Source organism: Diadema antillarum, unplaced genomic scaffold (genome assembly GCF_040938485.1).
Source record: "Diadema antillarum isolate AM-2024a unplaced genomic scaffold, OU_Dant_1.0 scf00000014, whole genome shotgun sequence".
NCBI classification, from domain to species: domain Eukaryota; kingdom Metazoa; phylum Echinodermata; class Echinoidea; order Diadematoida; family Diadematidae; genus Diadema; species Diadema antillarum.
This window is the reverse complement of record NW_027270903.1, coordinates 5,061,575-5,082,455: the sequence shown is the minus strand read 5'-3', so window position 1 is coordinate 5,082,455 and position 20,881 is coordinate 5,061,575. Positions and strand designations below refer to the sequence as shown.

Here is a 20,881-nt window from a genome sequence, read left to right as displayed (position 1 = left end):
TAGTGCCCTCTTATGTGAACCGGTGTGAGGAAATCCTATCGTTCGATTCAAGTTATTCGCGTGCCCTCGAAAAACGAGCCCGAATACCCGAATAGTATACTTCTATGTGAACGCAGCCTTACAAGCATAATGGACCGTTTCGGTAACGCTGCTGAATTTTATGCATATTTTGTGCACAGACTTTGCCTGTAATAGCTAGGAAGCTTTCCGGAGGCTTGCCCTACCTAGCAACAGCTAAGTTTCTTGAGCCTACGGAACTGAATTGATGGAGCGGGTGAATAAAATAGTTCGTTAGTTGACTGCCGGATAGACACACCATAGAAAATACGTTTTAGAGATGGTCTGTCCGAATGTTGTTTGTTTATATTTTGCTGGCCATCACCGACATTCTTCGTTGTGAAGCATGTATGGAAAATAATACCAAGTTTGAGAAGCCTTTCCAACAAAGTGGTGCCTAAATATCAAAGAAGATAAATGAAATCGAAAATTGCTGGAAGAGCTGTAAAGGTCAAGATGTTTTGATGATAAGTGAAATATTGCGAATACAACATTGAACACTTGATCAGAATCGGCTAAATTCTAGGGAAGTTATGAGATTATGAGGTTTTGCTAATTTCTACAGAGCAGCTCTAGAGTGCTTAATGCAAAGATTTGGCGTTGCATCTGCATATTCTATTAAAGGCACAATGGAGCTTGTATTATCTTTTAACAAAGCTTCTTATTGCTTTGTTGGCGGTCATTACCCCAAAAACACTCACAAATACATGCCCGCAAGAGACTAAAAAACATACTAACAAACTAATAACAAAGTGAAATCGATTTTGTAATTGTAATAGAACTGGTTTACTTATATCCGTGCATGTCCAACGTGAAGCATTAGGACATACGATTCATTTCAAGAAGAAGACTCTTTAGGAAGATAATGAGTCTCAAGATATCAGAGAACAGGGAGCTGCTTCAACAGTATGTTCTTCATTATTCTCAATTGCCCTCATGTTGGGTTGTTTGTTAGCCTGGTTTTTTTCGGTTTGTTGTTGTTGTTGTCGTTGCTGGATTCTTTTCTTCTTTATCCCAGGTCACAGTCATATATTTAGCTCTGGTTTTTTTTTTTTCTCCACAGTTTACCTCTTTAAATTACGACAGCAATGCCAATAGCATAACGTCGATGCATCAAGGGCAAGATGCGAAGCAACTTCTTTCTGATACACGAAGAATGAAAAAAGAAATAAAAATAAATCCTCGAGATTCCTAAAGCTACGGCATCCTATAACTATGCGCCAGACAACCCCTTTGTTCAGTAGACTGATATATGCAGCGACAGACTGTCATTTCAAGCCTGCACAGGTGGAATAGAGTATTCCTCGGGAAAGGTGAGGCATGACGGATGAATGCCTAATGCTCTTTCGTGTCACGCCTTTATGATATTGGGCACGCTTTTCGAGCGTGCTATTCGGCATCTTGTATGCATTTTATGTATAGCCGTTACGTGGCTCACACGCTTCGAAGAGATGCCGATAAAAAAAAAAAAAAAAAAATCAATTTATGGCGTGGAAACTGGGTGTGTGGGTTTATGCATCGTACCGATCTTAAAGCAAGGGATAAGCTAAAACTTATAACAACGTTAGAATTTCTGCCAAAAAAAAAACATCGAAATGCATTAGTTGCTTTCACCTATAAAATATAATAGCCACAAACTTCAGTAGCTGTAGAGATACTTTGCAAGACCCATTTTGTTAAAGGTCGTAACCGGACCTCGGATTATTCCGACCCATTTGAAGCAGTTCAAACTGTAAACACAAGCGCCACAGTCGTTTTTTTTTTATTTTTTATTTTGCTGTCATTTCCCAGTTAAGTATTCGTTGAATGTGTATATTCGCTGTTAATAGTCAATTATAAAAAAAAACCATTGCAATACTGACTACTTACAGTTAGATATATTATTATTGTTATTTTCATTAGATTATTATCATTATTATCATTATTATTATTATTATTATTGTTATTATTAGTATTATCATTATTATTATTATTATCAACATTATTGATATCGACTTACTTATGAAACCAAAGATAATACCTGCCACGGTGCCTGACAACTTGATTACCTTGAACGTTTCGCATACATTTCTTAATGCTTTATACAGAGGTCGTATTTTAGGTGTCTTAGCCCATACCCCCCCCCCCCCTCCCTGCTTCACCCCCAGACCACAATGCTATTCTCGCCATTATTGCAACTCGTCGTCAGCACTGGTTACGTTCGGTACTTCACAATTCGTTTAACGTCCGGTTTTCCTTTTCATGCAGATCCGCGTTTGAACGATACAGCTATGGATTGCTTTGAAGTGACGAATGAATCCCTTTAATTAGTGACAACAGCAGAGGGATGAATTAAAGTCGAGTGATCGCTGCTTACAGTCTTTGCATATACGTATAGAAGCAACAAGTGGCGTAACATGCATGGCTTCCCGCTTTAGACGTTACGCATATGATATGCAAGCGTCATTTCTGTTCCTGCCATGGGATAGTACTTCTTAAATTCTTTCTTTCTTATTCATGTATTGGCTGTTGTAAATACCCTACATTTGACAACTTACAGTCACATCAAGGAGGAGAAGAAGAAGAAGAAAGAAGGAAAGAAAGAAAAAGAAAAGTCTAAAAGATTACTAGAACCAATGTACCATACAATGGAAGGATTCGTTCTGTAGATACACCGACTAACGTTTTCTTTTTTTTTCTTTTTTTTTTCTTTTTTTTTTTTGGGGGGGGGGGGGGAACAGAAAAAAACAAAGGTTTAATGCACCTTTTTTTTTTTCTTACCACATCGTTCACTTTTTGTTTTTATCCCCCGGATGTCTCACACTACATGCAAACAGTTTTTAGCAGAAGGTTGAAATGAAGATTGATTATTCGAAAACATCTAGCAACATTGGTGCAATGTGGGTTTAGTATACCATGGGTGCCAATTAATCGCAAATAAATTGCTATTTCTATATTTAATCTGTGGAAAGGATTACTTACATTTCTGAAGCAAACTGTTTCCGGTGCTTTTATTAGGCGTTTTCACATCAGCCCGATGTTTCGAAATAGCGCGCTGTTTTCTGACTTGGGAAGTTGAAAAATATCTCGAGCTTGGAATTTTTTCGGGCTAATGTGAAAACGCCTATTGTGCTTGTTTTGAGCTATTTATGCTAAACACACTGGTCAGGGAGCTTTCAATAGGCGTTTTCACATCATCCCGATGTTTCGAAATAGCGCACTATTTTTCTGACTTGGAACAGTAAAAAATGTCCCGAGCTTGTTTTTTTTTATCGGGTTTTACTGAACTTGAATTTAGCTAAATGATCTTTCAGTATGTGAATGGTACTGTCATATTTGTAGTCCCTTTAATGATGCGACACGGAATGGCTTCTTCTTTTTCATCCTACAGGGGTCACACCATGATTACGCATTTCAAGAACATGGCACGGAATCTGAATACTCTGAGAAATATGCATAATTATTATTAACAGGGTTGAAACCGGTCACTTGTTGTGAGGGAGCGCCGTCTTTTGCAATTGGACGAACCACCGCACCAATTCGCATGAATGTTCAGTTTGGCCCGCCTACTCGTACGCCACGCCCACTCTGTAATTACCACATAAAGGAACGTGGAGGTGACCAAAGTTCGTAGATCTCTTTGAGTAGCGCACTAGGAGAACCCAGGTCCCCGCCGAAGCTGTGTCGTCACGCTGTCCGTCCACTTTGAAACAACGCTTCTTCCTACTTCAACAATGAAGGTCATCGCTGCAGTTCTTCTTCTCGTCGCCGTTGCTTCGGCAGCCCCGAGCGACCAGCAACAAGTGGACATCGCCAAGACAGCCAGGCAGCTGCAGAGCATCGGTCACATGGCTGTGGTGGACACCATCTCCCCTCTCCATGTTGCTATCTCTACACTGGTGTCAAAGGTGAGGGCGATAGTATTCAAATAACATTTACAACTTGTTCTGTTTCTGTTTCTAGTGAGACAAGTTTGTAATCCCTGAATTACAGCGAAATTTTTCTTGAAAGCATGGTAATTGTAGAGAATTGTTTCTGCTTACATTTTGACTGCAACTGAATTCAATTCGAGTATGTTGAAGTATCGCCCTCATATAGTTGGAACATTGCATCATACTAGACTTCGATGCAATTGTTGGTAGAACCTAACATCAGATCCAATTAATTTGACACCCGTCTATTCAAGTCAGGTTAATTTGGTTTAAAACCGGTTTTTTTTTTCTTTTTTTTACAAGCTTGAATCACAAATTTTTAATCAAGGTGGACGATCCAACATGAAGCAACGAAACATATCAAAAGTAGAATTTATTCTTTTTCTTAGCATAACTGTTGCGACTTCCCAGCTATGATCTGCTTTGAAGGGATTTGAAATTTTTGGAACTAATCTGAGATCTTTAATGTTCTTATCGCATAATTTATAGACGTGTTGAAAATGGCCTTTTTCGTTTTTCATATGTAGCAGTCTAGTTACACACGATTCTGTAGACTATAGCGTGTTTATCATTATCATTACAGATCGACAAGCTGCAAAATGCCGCATCCCAGCAACAAATCCAGCTTCCTCAAATTGACGTGCCCCAAGGTAAGCGGTTTCTTTAACGCGTTTCCCATTCGTTTTCAATGAAATCGAGATAAGCATTGAATTTGGCGATTCATTTTAAATTTCACGTCAGACCAGGCAATGCATCATTGTGCCCCTTACATTTGTACATGTGCATGTGATATTTACACCGTGTGATTGTGCCCCCTTTTAAGAAACTGGACTTCACACACACACACACACACACACACACAATATTGAAAGATAAGAACAAGCAATAAATTCCGATAAATAAGAATTGTGACTTTGAGAAATCTGCAGTCTTTTTAACATGTATGGCAGTGTAGTCGAGTCACTTCTGCTTCATCTCCTTGTATTGTAGTTGAACTGAGCCACGTGTTCACCTGTCAAAGCCAGAGCCAGGCCATCCCCAAGTTCACCATCGCCCTCCAGTACATGGCCCAGAAGAGCACCGACCTGCGGGCCAAGCAACAACAGGCCATGCGTCTGGCCAGCGGGCTCGACTACGTCATCCAGAAGGTCAACCAAAAGGACATCGACAACGGTAAGTTCATATTTGAGGCCAGGATTTGGCTTCCCCCAACTAGATTGCTGTGTTTCCGATCAATTCTTGAAGTTGAACGGTCAAGTATTGGCGATTCTCCTAATTGTGTCTTCAAATATTGGGGAAAAAGGGGGTTTCCGTACTGGCTTCAGATATCGAAAAATTTGCAACGAATGTCTAATCTTTTCAAGTCAGTTTTTGAAGCATTGTAACAACTTAATTTGCCAATGTACCCTAATTGAACCGGGTATTAGGATTTGGGCAGTTGGTATACCGAATGTACTGTCTACATTGCACTTGCCTTTGGTGCATACACTAAGTCCTACATAATCGAGTGGAAACGTTAAAAATGTTAGTGTCACGTCATCGCCAAGTCACTTATTTGGGTCAAATTGCAATGCAAATGATTTCCATCAATTCCTGCCCGAAATCTTTTTCAATTCATAATTGCCGCACAATTTCTGTAGCACTTTGCTGACAGTGTCTAGTGGATTGTACACAAAGAGCTGTGTTTTTTCCCCGTCTGTCAGACACCCTGCAAGCCGTGGCTTCCAAGCTCAATCAGTTCCTCGGTAGCTACGCCTCCATCCTCTCGGAGGCCGTGAACGCCATCTGCAATACCAGCCAAATTCAACAAACCCAGTAAGTTCCAAGCCAGATCAAATAGGAACTTTTTTTATAATCAATGGGCCCTCTGAGCTGTGGTCGATTAATGAATTGGGTTTAAGTAATCTTGTGGGTTGTATGCTTGGTAGGTTTTTAAAATTGCAGTTTCTGTGCACAGTGTTAAAGGTAAGTCAATTGGGAGTACTGAACAGGTTCAGAAGGTATTAACGGAGATCTTAGACTAGATGATGGTGCTATGAGATTATGCATGATGCAAGAAATACATTTCTCGGCTTTCTCATTGCATGGAGTGAATCTCCATTTATCACTCGGCAAAAACTAAGTCGGTCCATTAGGTTATTCATTCATTTTTTTTTTGGGGGGGGGGGATATTAGTCGCACGTTGGTTGGAAGTCGTGATCTGTAGAGGATACACTTCTTTGTATCAACAGTTCTATGAATGGTTCTATGAATATTTACACGTAATTGTATCAACAGTTCTATGAATGGGGGTAGATGCACTCTAAGCAAGGCTCGTTTAGTGCTGGGCTTCCTCAATCCGTTACCTCAATTCATGTGAATCGTAATGAATAACTTTGCTTTCTTCCTCCACAGGAGCGACATGGACTCTCCACTGTCCGTCTTTTATAGAGGGTAAGTTTTTTCTAATGATACTGCACAAATGTTTCTGGGTATAATGAAACAAATGATGCATTGCCTTTACCTAAAAATTCTATTAGTGATGGACTCGTTTCTCTTGCTATTGCCCAAGAACGGAAAATACAAGGTACAGCAAAGTAACCTACCCTCGTTGGTAAAATCGTATAAATTGGTCGATTACCATTTCGTCCAAACGCATCTCTTCCAATTGACAGGTTCTATTACATTGGTTACTGATAGGATTGGAGAAAAGACGCATGTCAATTGTACTTGTTGCACGTTGTAGTTCGAGATTAGTTTATCATAACCTATTTTGCACTAGCATCGGATTTCTGTGCATGATCTTTGAGAACTCTGGGTTAAACCCTGGAATCGACAAATGATTTAAAAGCTTGAATAGTTGACAATAGCTTTGCTCTCTCTTTTTTTTTTTTTTTTTTTTTTTTTTTTTTTTTGCTTTTCGCAGGTGCCCCTGGGGAGGAGCGGTGAGTATCTTTGCTACTCGTCCATAGTAACATATAGCCAAAGAATAATATCAGTTGCCATTTCTTAAATGGTCTAGCTATATCAATCACAACTTATTTGTAAACATGACGGGTATAATTCTTAAGAGCAAAATGTCTGCCAAAATAACTACCTTCTTCTGATACTCATCTTGTCTCAAAAAGGAGGATTCTTAGTGGCCACGAGACTCGGATAAAATCCCTGCCGGGGAAATGGTTCACTGGGGTTAGCATTTTACAACTAGGCGTTTCGACATCAATCCAACTGAATTCAAAGATTAAATTTTCCTTTTTTTTGTGGGGTGGGGGGGGGGGGGGGGGAGAGAATGAACCTAAATGTTCGATGCCAGTCACAATTTGGAGCATTTTGATCCAGATGTTATTTCGTACCTCTGTCTCTTCATCACTTAATCTTGCCACTTTACACTCACTAAGTTAACATGATATCTGTACGTGTTTGTGTTTGTGAGCATCGTTTTTGTTCACTTGTTTCTCTTTCTAGGTCTGCTGATCCCTCGAGGAGACGACTGGTGGCTGTCCCTAGTGAGGAAACATTTTCCTAAATGCGACCACCTTGTCTATGCAGGGGAGGGGTGATACTTGGGTGACGACTTGTTTTATTGTCGAACATTGGCGTCTTTTTTATGTTAACGGTAGTTTTTGAGGATTTGTCTATGCTTGGTCTCTGATCTTCTTCGTTCATGGAAGATATCGTTTGAATAAACGATCTTTTGAAATCGTATCGCTAATTCGATTGTCCTGCATATTTATCTACGTGGACTCTTCAGTTTAAATAACTGTTCAAGAGGGGATGCAAGTTTTGTGTTTGTATTTAGGATGTGCTTCTGTGTGTGTGTGTGTGTGTGTGTGTGTGTGCCAGTTTATGCCGTTGGTGACCAATGAACATGAAGAGGTTAGAGAGGGGAGACTGCACGTTATATGGAACGGTAATACAATTCGGCTAGCGAGGAATGTCATCAGACCACGTTGCAATCAACATTCAATGATTTTTTTCAAGAACACAATATGGACAACATTCAGACCTTTTTGAGAACAAGATACAGTGATGCACATAAATTTTCGAATAGATCTTGGGAATACACTGGTCCGCTTGATATATTGGTCAATATTCAAAAGAGCTTACCCTGCGTCATAGCTACTAGGTGTTTCAAAAAAACATTTCCCACTTTTGATCCTTAATAGTTCAAAAAATATTCATCCAATAAAAATGTCATTGATATGAGTAATAGCTGGATAGTGTACAATTTGGTTGGAGGTAATTTGTACGTGAAAGCATAAATCAATTTCATTAAATCTAAGATTGATTTTGAAGTAAGCTTTCAGATTTTGGTCAAATCCTAACCCTCTGTACAAAAACTGAACTTCGCACAGGAACCAATGATGTGTATGTGAGTGTGTGCTGACAATGGCCCTGAACAATGGACATGCCTGAACCACCTGTTGACTAGGCGTCAGTCTCGCGCTCCCTGGCACATGAATGCTTAATCAATAATTCATGTGGATTGCCCGGGGTACTGCTAGTCTGAATTCATGCACGGTAGGAAGTGCTTGCAAACACATTTCATTCCAGCTGGCAATCATTTTCAAATTTTGCTTCACATATCACTAAATTGGGGATATAAATAAGCATAAATGATCTAAAGTTCCTCATTTTAATACAACTGTCTACTAATTAAATTGTCTGACAAAATTTTTCGCTTTTTCGATAAAAAGCGATCATCTTTGGGAAGGAGTTCAGCAGCATTTACCATAAGGGCGATTTGTTTCACAGTAGATTTATTTAAGGCTCCATATACACAAGTTATCATATACTCTAATTTATTTTCTTTGCTTCCTGTCACCACGTTTACGATAGAACAGAAGGTATTCATTGTAATTCTGTTTTTCAGAAGCAGGGAGAGCACTGTCGCGACTCAACGACAGTATCGACAGATGTTTGACTTTACACAGATACTGCCAGAGGCTGTATAAAGACTAGCTGTGGTAGTGGAATTTCTCATGAATAAATAATGAAGCATTCAAACTCTGGCCATTGTTCAGGACCATTGTCAGGGTGTTAACCACACACTCCCATACACACCCATTGACCCCTGTGCAAAGTGAAATTTTGTACAGAGGGTTGAAAATAGAGCAAAGTCTGGAACCTGACTGTGAAATTAATCATGGATTTCATGAAACTTATTTATGTTTTCATATCTTAACCACCTTCAACCAAATTGTACACTATTTAGCTTTCACTCATATCAATCACAGTGTTATCTGATACATAATTTCTGAATTATTAAGAATCAAAAGTGGGAAATGTTTTTTGAAACACCTAGTAGAACAGCGTTGGTGGGGTAAGAATATCTACAGCGAATAAAATATTAATGCAAAAAAAAAGATTAGAAGGATGGTATAGTATTGGTTGAGATGTAAATTCAGTTTTTTTTTGTGTGTGTGTGAGGTCCTTGGAACCGCTTTAAATGCTAAGAGGATACAGTTTTAAGAGAAATTCAAATAATTACTTGAAAATCGGTTTTGATATGGCCGAGATATCTAAAAGACATGTAAAACAGTGATCCTGATAAACAATAGGACCCACCTTTATTGGGCTCTGTTTTTGATATCACGTTCATTACAAAAGCAATTTTCAAATGAACTCGATTCCTATTGGTATTTCACAAGATGTTTTTTTCTTTCATTATCTAATACTGCTATTCAAATGTAGGAAACTTTAGCCCCATCTCAACCTTTACTGTACAATCCTGTTGATATTCTATACCCTGATCACTATTCTGTCCCTTTAATGTTGAAGTACATTCTATACTGCAAAAACTAATAATTTATGGCCATGTAGGCCTATACGATCAGTGACGATAGCAACTGCAATGAATTGCGTAGAAAATATTGCTTCCCGACATCACTAAATAGATTTCTTGTCTTGATGGGATCTGGTGTACGATAAGCTGCACGCCAAAATAAGACCACTGTGTATGCAACTGTAATACATGATAAAGTCTGCATTTTGATAATTGTATGTGGCATTAACTGATCAGTGTACCTAGGCTTCTGGTTTCTAGCTCAAAGGCACACGGATGCTTTATTGATAATTCCCATTGGATTACCTGGGCACTGTTAGTCTGAATTAATGGTCTCTGGTGAAATACATGCACTTTATTACAAAAAAAGTAAGCACGTGTTTCCATGTGCTTGCATAAATATGTAAATACTAGTTGCTGTAGTGGCATTCCTCATCAATGAATAATAAAGCATTGAAACCCTGTCAAATTTCAAATTCAAACTTTATTTTCACTTTTTCTTTCCAACAGAATGTACAAGAAACAATATTATGAGTTTGACATGGGAGTAACAAAATATACATAACCAGACAGGGTTAACAAAATGTTCATGGCTACATGATCAGTACAAAAAAGATACATACACTCTACATACACTCTGCGAAAAAAAAAGTGGAGGTACCCACTCAAAAGACTAGGCTTGCATCATGTGGGTACCTCTCAGGGAAAGGGGAAATAAGGGGGTGAAAAGCTTACAACTACGAAGAGTGCGGGAAACTGGGAGAGTCGGGAATAGAGAGAAAGAAAAGCAAAATTGTGAAAAGAGGGAACAAAGAACAGGGAAAATAGGGAGGGAGAGAGAGAGAGAGAGGGAGAGAAAGAAAAGCCTAAATAATTTTGATGCAATCACCAAGGGCGAAAGCCCACAGAGACAATTAGCCAAGCGTCTTCGAAAGTGATACATTGTCGAGGTGCTTTCCAGGGTGTTAACCACACACTCCCATACACACCGATTGACCCCCGTGCAAAGTTAAAGTTTTGTACAGACGCTTGAAAAATATCTAATAGCAATATTGAAAAGATGAAGGTTTGAAAATATAGCACAATCTGAATCTTACAATTATTCCCGAGTTTAATTAAACTGATTTATGTTTCCATCTTTAAATTGCCTCCAACAAAATTGTACACTATTTAGCTTCTGCTCATATCAGTGTCAGTGCTCCCTCATAGTTTTTGGACTATCAAGGATCAAGGATCAAAAGTGAGAAATATGTTTTTGGAATATCTAGTATATTCAGCTAAGCGTGCATATCTTTCTAGAAGCAATATTCTCGAAGGACCAAATGTCATGGAACCCCAAGATCATTTGAATCTTTAATATGGCGTTTTATTCGAAAAAAAAAGGTCCTACGCTCGCAAGCACGCGATCATACTCGAGAAGCACGACGACACCTCACGTTTCTAGAAAGTAATTAGCTTTTATAGGGGAGCAGTAAGTAAACGTTACCCAGGAAACCAGACGCCTTTTTCATGTATTATGAAGCATCACAGAGACAAAATTAGTAGGTGCAGTCTTTGTGCATTATCTAAGAGAAGACAAAGGGGAAAAATCGAGCAAACAAGGTAAGGAGTTCGTTTTTCTCTCAGCTTTCAGGGTATGCCTGTCAGTTCATTGCCTAATAAATCCAGGTGTGATAATTGATTAGCTGGAGGACTTGACGTGTATCGATAAGACAAAACACGCCCCTGGAGCAGCAGCTGCATGGTCTCTAGACTTCCAGTTACAATGCAGAGTGTGAAATTTTGCGAATAGAAGAACATGCAATGTAGATGGGGACCGATGATCAGAAGGGGTGGTGCCATTGTGGTAATTAAGATTTTATGATTTTCGAAATGATATCAGCGCTACATCCCCATCTCACCCCCCCCCCCCCCTCCCCCTTCGACTTCCCCGGGGGGAAAAAAATGTACTAGCAAAGCCTTGTCTCTCAAAGGGTAAACTTGGATATTTCGAAATGCTGGGGTGTAGCTCAAGGCTTGGCAGGGTTTCAGCTTCGTCGACGCTACACAAGATACTATGGTTCAGACAGCGTTGTTACCGACAACCAATCAGAACCGACTCCCTGGAACCTCACGAAATGTCTGGTGGACTGCAGTAGCAATTAGCTTTTATTCTAGATCTAGCGAAACTTCAGTGACTCGACTAAACTTCTGGAGTTGACGTTGTGAGGACAGCTGCTCTTCTTTGGAAGTAGAAACAAAACGAAAAACGTCTGACAAAACCGGTATGCTCCTGGGAATATGAGTTACACATGTTCCTATACGACAAGTAACTGGTAGAGGAGAGGTGGTGTTATGTCCTAGGTAAGTTTCACATTGGAGAAGCTTCTTTGTTCGAAACGTTTTAAAATCTGTTACGCATAATGTAAAAATGAATATTTACAGGAAACTACCAAGATAACGCCAACAAAGAAGAAGGAATATAGGCACTTTTTTGAAGACTAAAGAATAAATGAATAGTAATAATAATACTAATACTACTACTACTAATAATGATAATGAAAATTATCATAATGATAATTATGATTATACTACTACTACTACAGATAATAATAATAATAATAATGATAATGATAATAATAATATTATAATAATAATGATAATGTCGCAATCATGAAAAGCAAAATCCGAATACTAAAAGGTCATAACATTATATGACTCTGCATTACAAAACCGACAAAAAGTCGCCAGAGATGGATTTTTAGTTGAGCGCAGATCATGAATAAGAAGACAAAAAGCTGGAAAATGATGTATAAAATGTTTCATAACTTAATTCAAATGGACTCCCCTAACTTCTCTAAATACTGAAAAGAAATCACACACTCTGCAAGAGTGTGAACTGAGAAAAGAGACTATAAATACAGAGTGTATTCAAACGTTTAGTCTTTTCCAAGCTGTGATAGCTATGTGATTAAAGGGACAAAACACAAGATATATACCGGAGCAACAGGAATGAAGAAATTATCAGATTAAACTGAAATTGAGCATGTTCTATTAAAATATTTTGTTGATAATTAATGCCAACTTTCGAAGCAGTAGCATTACGCTTCAAAGTTATTAGAGTTGAAAAATGAAGAGTGTGCAAAGGATTTCAAGAAGTGAAAAGGGGTCTCTGAGTCACACCTGATTATTAAACTCCCCCAAAAAGGGATGGCAGCTAAAGTAGTGAAAACACACTTTTCCATTCATGATATGATTTCAAGGTAAAAACAATGTAAAACAAAGATTCCTCTTTCTTGAAAGCTTTTGCATTATACAAGGAATTAAAATCCAGCGACGTCTAGCACTGGGTAGCATGTTTACTACGTTTATTTATTAAACATACAGTAATTATGCCCTGGTTACCAATCTTTAACTTACCCACCAACCGAAATAATAGCATCAGAAGCATATCATTTATTTACGTTTAAAGGTATAACATGAATATTGCCATGCTGTGGAATTGCTGCAAAATATATTTCTGGTCGTTTTCAACCTTACGGCCCTGTGGTTCTTTCACTTTCGATGCTTTTGTGAGGGGTCTTCGAAAAGAAAATTACATCCACAAGAACATTTATATGTATAAGCGAAAGCAAAAAAAAAAAAAAAAAGCAATTCAAGAAAATTAACTTAGCGTTTCGATTGACATCTTACGACTTTTTCTATGACAGCAGGAATAAAAAAGTGCCAACCCCCTACAACTGAAGTCATGATGGTCGTTAAACGAAGGCTTCTCATCTCCCTCGTGTTTCTCTCACTTGCCTATTATTTTGTGGCCGGGAGAGACGGAGAGGAGTACTTCGAACATCTGTATTCTGAGTCTGGGGTCAGTTATGAATGTGAGCTGAACTTCCTTGTTTTTGAGTGTTTCGTTAAAATGATAAGTGTGTTTTCGTTTTGAATATTCCCCTTTTTTGTAATCTGTATAATTCATGCAATGGACATTAAAGAAACATAACCAAACGATATAATCCATATTTTTGTGTTTGTGTGTAATCACACGCTTACGTGTGTGTGTGTGTGTGTGAGTGTGTGTGTGTGTGTGTGTGTGTGTGTGTGCATCATTATGCTATTGATAATCTGACGAACCAGTTGTCATTGTCATTGCATTATTTCCAACTTCTTTCGGGTTTTAGGACTCACATCTTTCTATTGATACGTCTATCGTAATGAATACAGATTTTCAAAGCTTTAGAAAAACTATGAGTACATTGTTGTTGTTTTTGTTTTCATGTCGATGAACAATCTCTAATAACATTACATTGCATTCCTAGTTTGTGGTTGGTTTGCCTAAGTGTTCATTTCAATTCAATCTGCTCCAGTTAAATTGAATATCATCATGTGAATTAAATTCATTTTCTTTTTTAGATGAAAATCAAAGGCCATCTAATGCGGTATCAAATTGCAGGTAAAAAAAAGGAACCGAGGATTTCAGGTCTTTTTTATTTAATATTTCAAAGAATGTATTTTCATTTGTCTTTACGACAATACAATCGAAAGGACGTGTGTAAAAGGAGAGGGTTTTTTTATATATATTGCCATACAATATTAAAAGCTCGTTTTCCTCTGTATAATCGCAGTTCGCATGCGTTTATTAACAAAGAACGATAACAATGCATTTAGACGAGGCCTAGTTATAGTAAGCACTGAAGATAAACAAATCACTTACACTGATTACCTATTAAACAATATTCAGATCGAAAGACATTACTTTCGTCCTGACTGACTGAACGGTTATTTTGTTAATTACATGTACTTCCAAAACACCTTTTCAATCTTCTTGGAAATTGGGTACATTATACGCATCAGTTGCTGCTAAGTCGTCACAACCTCGAACAACAAGGTTGTCAAGAAGGATGTTGTCTGAAAGGCATGAGAAGATTCGGAATGCAGTTCATCACAAAAATAATCTTAAGACGTATGATATAAAAAATTCCAAATGTAACATCGACACTTGATTTCATAAATTTGACCCGCTATAGTAGAAGGATCCGGAAGTCGGGGGAGGACAATTTTCTGATAATGACATTATTATTATTTCCTTAATCTTCCATTTTCATGTCATATACTGTATGTAACACAACTCTTTACATAAAAAAAAGTTATCGATGATTTTATTAGGGGAAAGTTGGGTGGTTTAGAAAATCACTATTTCGAGAAAACCCGCCTTCAAAGTTTTCCTTCCGACACAATCATGATCATGTGTCATGGAGATAAGACAAATTACAGCTCTTGACAACACTTAAGAAGGTATGCTCCTAGAAACCTCCGCGATGTTCATTCAAGCTTTAGCGCCAGCGGTACACGCACGAACAGTCAGTATTAAAGCTGGATGCCATGCACGGACCAATAAGATCACTCCCTCGTCAAGGGGTGGAGTCTAGCTGCGGCGCGCAATCCAAATTTTTGGACCCGTTTCTGTCCCGTTGAAAGTCTGGAATTCATGGCCCAGGAGGTGATAATTTGTTGCCTCCCCTTTGATCATTATTTGAAATTTCAGAAGATGATAGACGATACATTATACCACAAAATTTTGCCTAATACAGAGATTGGGATGTTTTAACCAATGTTGACGATCTGACATCAAACTCGATTTTCTCAGCTTAGCTGTCAGCGAATTGAGGATCCTTGTGTTGTGGTGGGTCATTACATAAAATTAACAAAAGAAAATGTTCTTTATCGAAAACACCATGTCCTGTCTCTGAGAATTGTAATGGTGAAGCCCCATTGCGCATTGGGGAAAACAGAAAAGCACAGCATTTTTAAAATCTGTTTAGTTTTGTTTATATAACACCGAAGTAGATCGTTGTCATTTGACTGGTCGTTTGACATTGATCATTGGGCCCATTTTACTATGACGTCATCATCCATGTAATTGTGGCTCCAATTACCGTGCATTTTTGGATGTATGCGATTTGCTCCATCTTGGAATGCACCCATTCCAAAATAAAAATTATTGATCTATTCAACTCGGCTCCGCCTCGTTGGATGAATCATTTCATCTTTCACACCATGAAATATTCCGTCCATTGCACTCATAAACATTCATTATTTGTATGCCATCAAAAATCACATCAATGTTTTTATCGTTATCGTTCTTGCTCTATTTTATACTGTATTGTAGTGAGGAGGTATGGGGATGAATGGGTTAAGACTTCCATAGTACGTGATGGATGGTATGTTCTTTTTCGTCGTTAATTGGTATTAGCATGGAATGGTTTCTGGGACGCCGAAATGGGCTATAGCCAGCTGAGCAGCGAAGCGTGGAAGTGTGTGGGATGCCTCTGCAATAATGCAACCGGACAGGTGAATTGCTCTCGTCTTTTCGCGAAGCCGCCCTGCGTGGAACTTGAAGAGTGTTTGAAGGAATTGTACGACGTGTAAGTAGAATTGACCCTTTGGCCCGTGAGGTTAGATCATTATTGTACATGAAGATTCTTTCTTTCTCTTCTCTTCTTCTTCTTCTTCTTCTTTTTTCTTCTTTTTATTCAATCACTTTGCAACACAAGCCTCTGGCTGTCTTGGTGAGAAGTGGAATAATTGTCGACGATTTCATTGTACAAAGGCATTTGGCGATTTATGGATCTGTTTGGTCGGAATCGTACATTTGAGCAAAACATGTGAATTTGGCACTCGCTTGACTGAGTCAGGCGCAGAAATAACAAACGAGAGAGAGGGAGACAGAGAGAATGAGAGAGAGAGAGGACATCCAAATTATTTCATATATCCATTTAAATCCATATCCTACAAGATGATCTGATGGGTGTCAGGTACCTTTTTGTCACTGCCACTGTTAAGGAACACACACGTAAACACACAACACCTTTATACATAATAGTTATCCCCTAATCTATTTATCACTCAAAACAAAGTACAGTGTACACTGTTTTTCAATTATTTCATATATATATTGACATCTCTCCCCTCGTATTCACGTAATAGATATATGCTTTGGGGTAAATTGAGATAAAATTTTGGTGTTTTTTTTAACAGCATTCTGTCCTTTACATTTTAAAGATTTATTGATCATAACAAATACAGCTGCAGCCTAAAATCTGAAACGGAGAGGATTACTAGAAGTGTATCAAAAACTCTCAGCATCATCAATATGTACAAGCCCAATGTGCAATTATGCTGCTTTTGAATTTGACGTGTAATAACAACAAGTTGGATCTTTCCTGTAAATCTGATTTTCAGATGTATACACAACCACGTACGTCTGACTCATATCTCAGGGAGCTCGTTTGCACCCCGTGTTAGAAATGTGTAAGTTCAATAATGATACTAATTATTACTGATGAAAATGTTTATGTATATCATATAGATACATTCATAGAGCTCGTATCGTCATTGTTGCTGTTGTCGTTGTTTTTTTCATGATTTACCGATCTACGATGTCGTGAAATAAAAAACAAACAAACACATTTATATTGGTCGTATTATCTGTGACGTTTACAATATCGAACAAAATTCTCTCTGTATTTGTTTTTGATATCTTTATATTGATAACTGATCGCCATCGTCCTTCCTCAAATAACAGTTTCTGAAAAGAATTTCTAGAAAGTGAGAGCAAATAAATGCAATCGAGTTTGGTGGTGACCTGGTGTTTGGTATTGTGTTATTTAATGATAATATTTACATTTGAATAAGGGTAAAATTCAATTAATTTCTTTGTGTTTATATCGTGTTAAGCGAAACATTTAAAAAAACAACTCTAGGCCTAATAATATCACACTATTGTGCAATTCTTATTTTTTATGATCATTGCCTACAAGAATATTTAAAGAAAGAATGAAAGGAAAACACAATTCGTATCGTGAAGCTTGTTGAACACGATTTGTAGTTGAATTCACTTTTATGTAAACATTGTTCATTTTTCCCTAGTCTAAATGAAAGAAAGTATCAATGAAACATCTCTATGCGAAGAATAGAAGTGCTAAGCTAAAAAAGAGTCGTAAGTATGAAAGACCACAGTGAAGATTGAAAGTATCATAAGTTCATTCTACAAATGCAGACATGACACATGTTTGTAACAATAATGCGAGTAGAAAAAAAAAAGTGATGGTAGAAAAATTGATCTTTGTCATAAGATGTTAGAATCAACAACATTAAAGTCGCAATTGATATATTTTTCTGACTGTATTGGGTGCTTTCTTTGCTCTCTTGAGTGAGATTATCGGTTACCTGCAGTTCATTCAAGCGGATACATTTTGGAAAGCCGTGGATATGACATCATTGTAAGTGCAACACTGCTCAAATTTAAGTTGTATATCTAATATGACTGTGGTATCTGCCAGCAAATTTTGAAAATGGTATCTTTTTTTATGCTGTCTATTTTCGGAGTCATTATCATTAGTGACATAAAAAAGACAGAAATGTCACTCAGAATACTTCAATTTTATGTTAATTTATGATTTGTCTTGTTACTTATGTCCTTTTACTAAAAAAAAAAAATGAATAAGGGTTCTTTTGCAAGAAACGTCTTAAATACTCTAGCTTTGCAGAAAGTAAGCATGTCTATTTACATTTTTAATCAACACGAAACACGCCTATCCTACTCCCTAAGCATTCTTCGTTATCCATCTGCTCAATATGTTTACTTGGAAACTTGAGATCTTGTATGGTATAGCGACATTTGAAATCACTGAAATAACTCGAGTTTCAAAGGCTCTGCCTACATCTGTGACGTCATTTTTGACAGTACCTTATCGACATTCATCACCCTGCCCATTATTATGTTAACCCGTTCCATACTCAATTCTGAAATCCCCGTAGACTTAATACGCAAGCCACCAGGTTTCCTTCATGGAACGGTTTACGAGAAAAGGCTCGAGAAAGTAACAATACATTGACCAAGTAAATGATTAAAAAAAAAAACTTTTCTACCAACGACAATATAACCCCTACTTGACTTTCATCATTGTAAACACCAACATCATCTCTGTGACCGGGCATCCTTATTCACAAAACGAACAAAAAAGACTCAAAAAAGGTGAAGGGGTTCTGCCATGTCAATCTTTAGTTTTTCATTTTTACCTGAAAGAGCTTTTCTTCTTCTACATTATCCTTAAGTTTCGGATCATAGAATGAACGGGAAAGTGTGTTTTAACAATTTTTCTACAACCCTTTATTTGTAGAATAGTGTGATCAGGTAAGTCTTCAGAGGTCCCTTTTGGTATCCTTTGCTCACTCTTCACTTTCAACTCTAATGACTTTTGAATGGATAAGACTACTGATTTGAAAGTTGGCATTACTCATGGACAGAATGTGTTAAAACAGCATGGTCAATCTCAGCTCAATCTGATAATCGCTTCATTATTGTTGCTCCAGTGGTTTACATCCTGTCTCTGTCCCATTTACCCCAGCTAGCACAGCTTGGTAAAGATTAAGCCCTTGAATAGACTTTATACTTCATAGCCTCTTTTCTCAGATCACACTTTCCAGAGTGTGTTCTGTTTTCCCATTATTTAGATAGTTTATGAGTGTCCATCTGAATGAGTTATACATCATTCTAGATCTTAATAGATTCTGTTGTTTTAGAATCTGTCCTTAACTAAAAAGTCATGTCTGGAGACTTTCTGTTAGTTTTGTGATGCATAGTCACATCTTTAATCCCAACATAGCTATATTTGGTTTGATGTCTGCGAAATTCTTTTTCTGTTATTGGTTTTCAAATGTGACCCTGCACCTCGGCCGTGATAAGGCAAAGGAACGTAACTCAAAATTTGGGCATTTTGAGTTATGAGCATATGGCTCCTAAATAAAATGTGCTCTTTTTAATGGTGAATGTCTCAATTCTCAAATGTTTACCATTTCAGAGATAAAAAGCGTATCTCACACACCTTTTTCACAACGTTGCCGTTTCCAGCTAGGCAAAACAACGTAAACTGAGATACGTATAGAAATGACAAAGAAAGCATTTTCGCTGTTACGGCAAATGAACGTATCTTTACATACACTGTTTTTTCATGGTGGTTTCTCAAGAAAAAAGAAGGAAATTGCGACGCCAAAAGAACGTATGTCATCATACAGCGCTTTGCTGTATAAAATCAGGGCCATGCGCGCTACAGTCAGCACGGCAAAAGAACGTATGTCATCATACTGCGCTTTGCTGTATAAAATCAGGGCCATGCGCGCTACAGTCAGCACGGCAAAACAACGTATCAACATCGTGGCCATCACAACACACGCTACACTGCATATTAACTCTATGTGCAAGACATACGGCTACGTGCTGCAGATCCATTTCAGCCGCGGCAGTGAGTGTAGTGCCGCCGCTGATGCCGGGCCGCTTGCGACAACAGCTGCAGCAGTGCTGTAGCAGAGTACTGGTTGACTGGCAGGCAAGCTTTGCTGCAGTGTGAACTATGAAGTCATGCCAGTTGTTCTGTTTTGCAGTCATGGAATGGATATTCTCCTGACCAGTTAATGCTACCACAAAGAAAATCAGCGGTAACACCGGTAAGTTTTATTTTGTTTTTGTCAGGTCTAAGTTTGATCCAGCCCGACCAGACGCCGTGCGAAGTACGGCGATTGGGCTGTACATAGTGGACGACAGTACGCTATGCTAGTAGTAGGGTCCAGTACTTTCAATTATAGTTTTCACTAAGATTTAAGAAAACGATGAGTAAAAAACAAATAAACAAAAAACACAGCAAGCTACGAAAATAAAGAGCAAACATAGATATATGAGTATGACAGCCTTTCCTGTCGGTGGGCTTGGCAAAACGTGGCTCATTGGTGTGGTTGTGGTTCTACTATTAAAGGACTATGTAAATGTAGGATACTTGTACTACTACTAGTGGTCTAGTAGATCAAGTAGTGACTGTCAAAAGAAATTTACCTATGCGCAAAGGAAGTGGACCCCAATATACTGTTATGATCATCGACATTCGACTTGAGGTCTTCTACCTCAAATTCAGTTTTGTAAAGTAACAGCTTTATAGTAAACAGTAGACTCGACTTCAAGCAAATGACAATAAAGCTTGATACTGATGAATTCCATTTAGTCTTTAGTGGCTACATGAACTGATGGCACACAATATGTTCTAATAATGACATTAACAGCATTACTTTGGCAAGAAAAGTAGGGATAAAATGGAATGTTTGGTCTACATCTTTGGTTAAACAT

At 38.0% G+C, this 20,881-nt stretch overlaps 1 protein-coding gene across 1 annotated transcript; it reads left to right on the top strand.

The window, feature by feature from the left end:
* Positions 1 to 3,752: 3,752 nt before the first annotated feature.
* On the top strand, positions 3,753 to 7,596 carry LOC139723032 (sperm-activating peptides-like). The gene is made up of 7 exons (XM_071634312.1): positions 3,753 to 3,944; positions 4,552 to 4,618; positions 4,959 to 5,141; positions 5,672 to 5,783; positions 6,363 to 6,401; positions 6,874 to 6,892; positions 7,413 to 7,596. Exons 1-7 carry the CDS (start codon positions 3,771 to 3,773, stop codon positions 7,419 to 7,421), a joined length of 603 nt encoding a protein of 200 aa, XP_071490413.1. The 5' UTR covers positions 3,753 to 3,770; the 3' UTR covers positions 7,422 to 7,596.
* Positions 7,597 to 20,881: the final 13,285 nt, after the last annotated feature.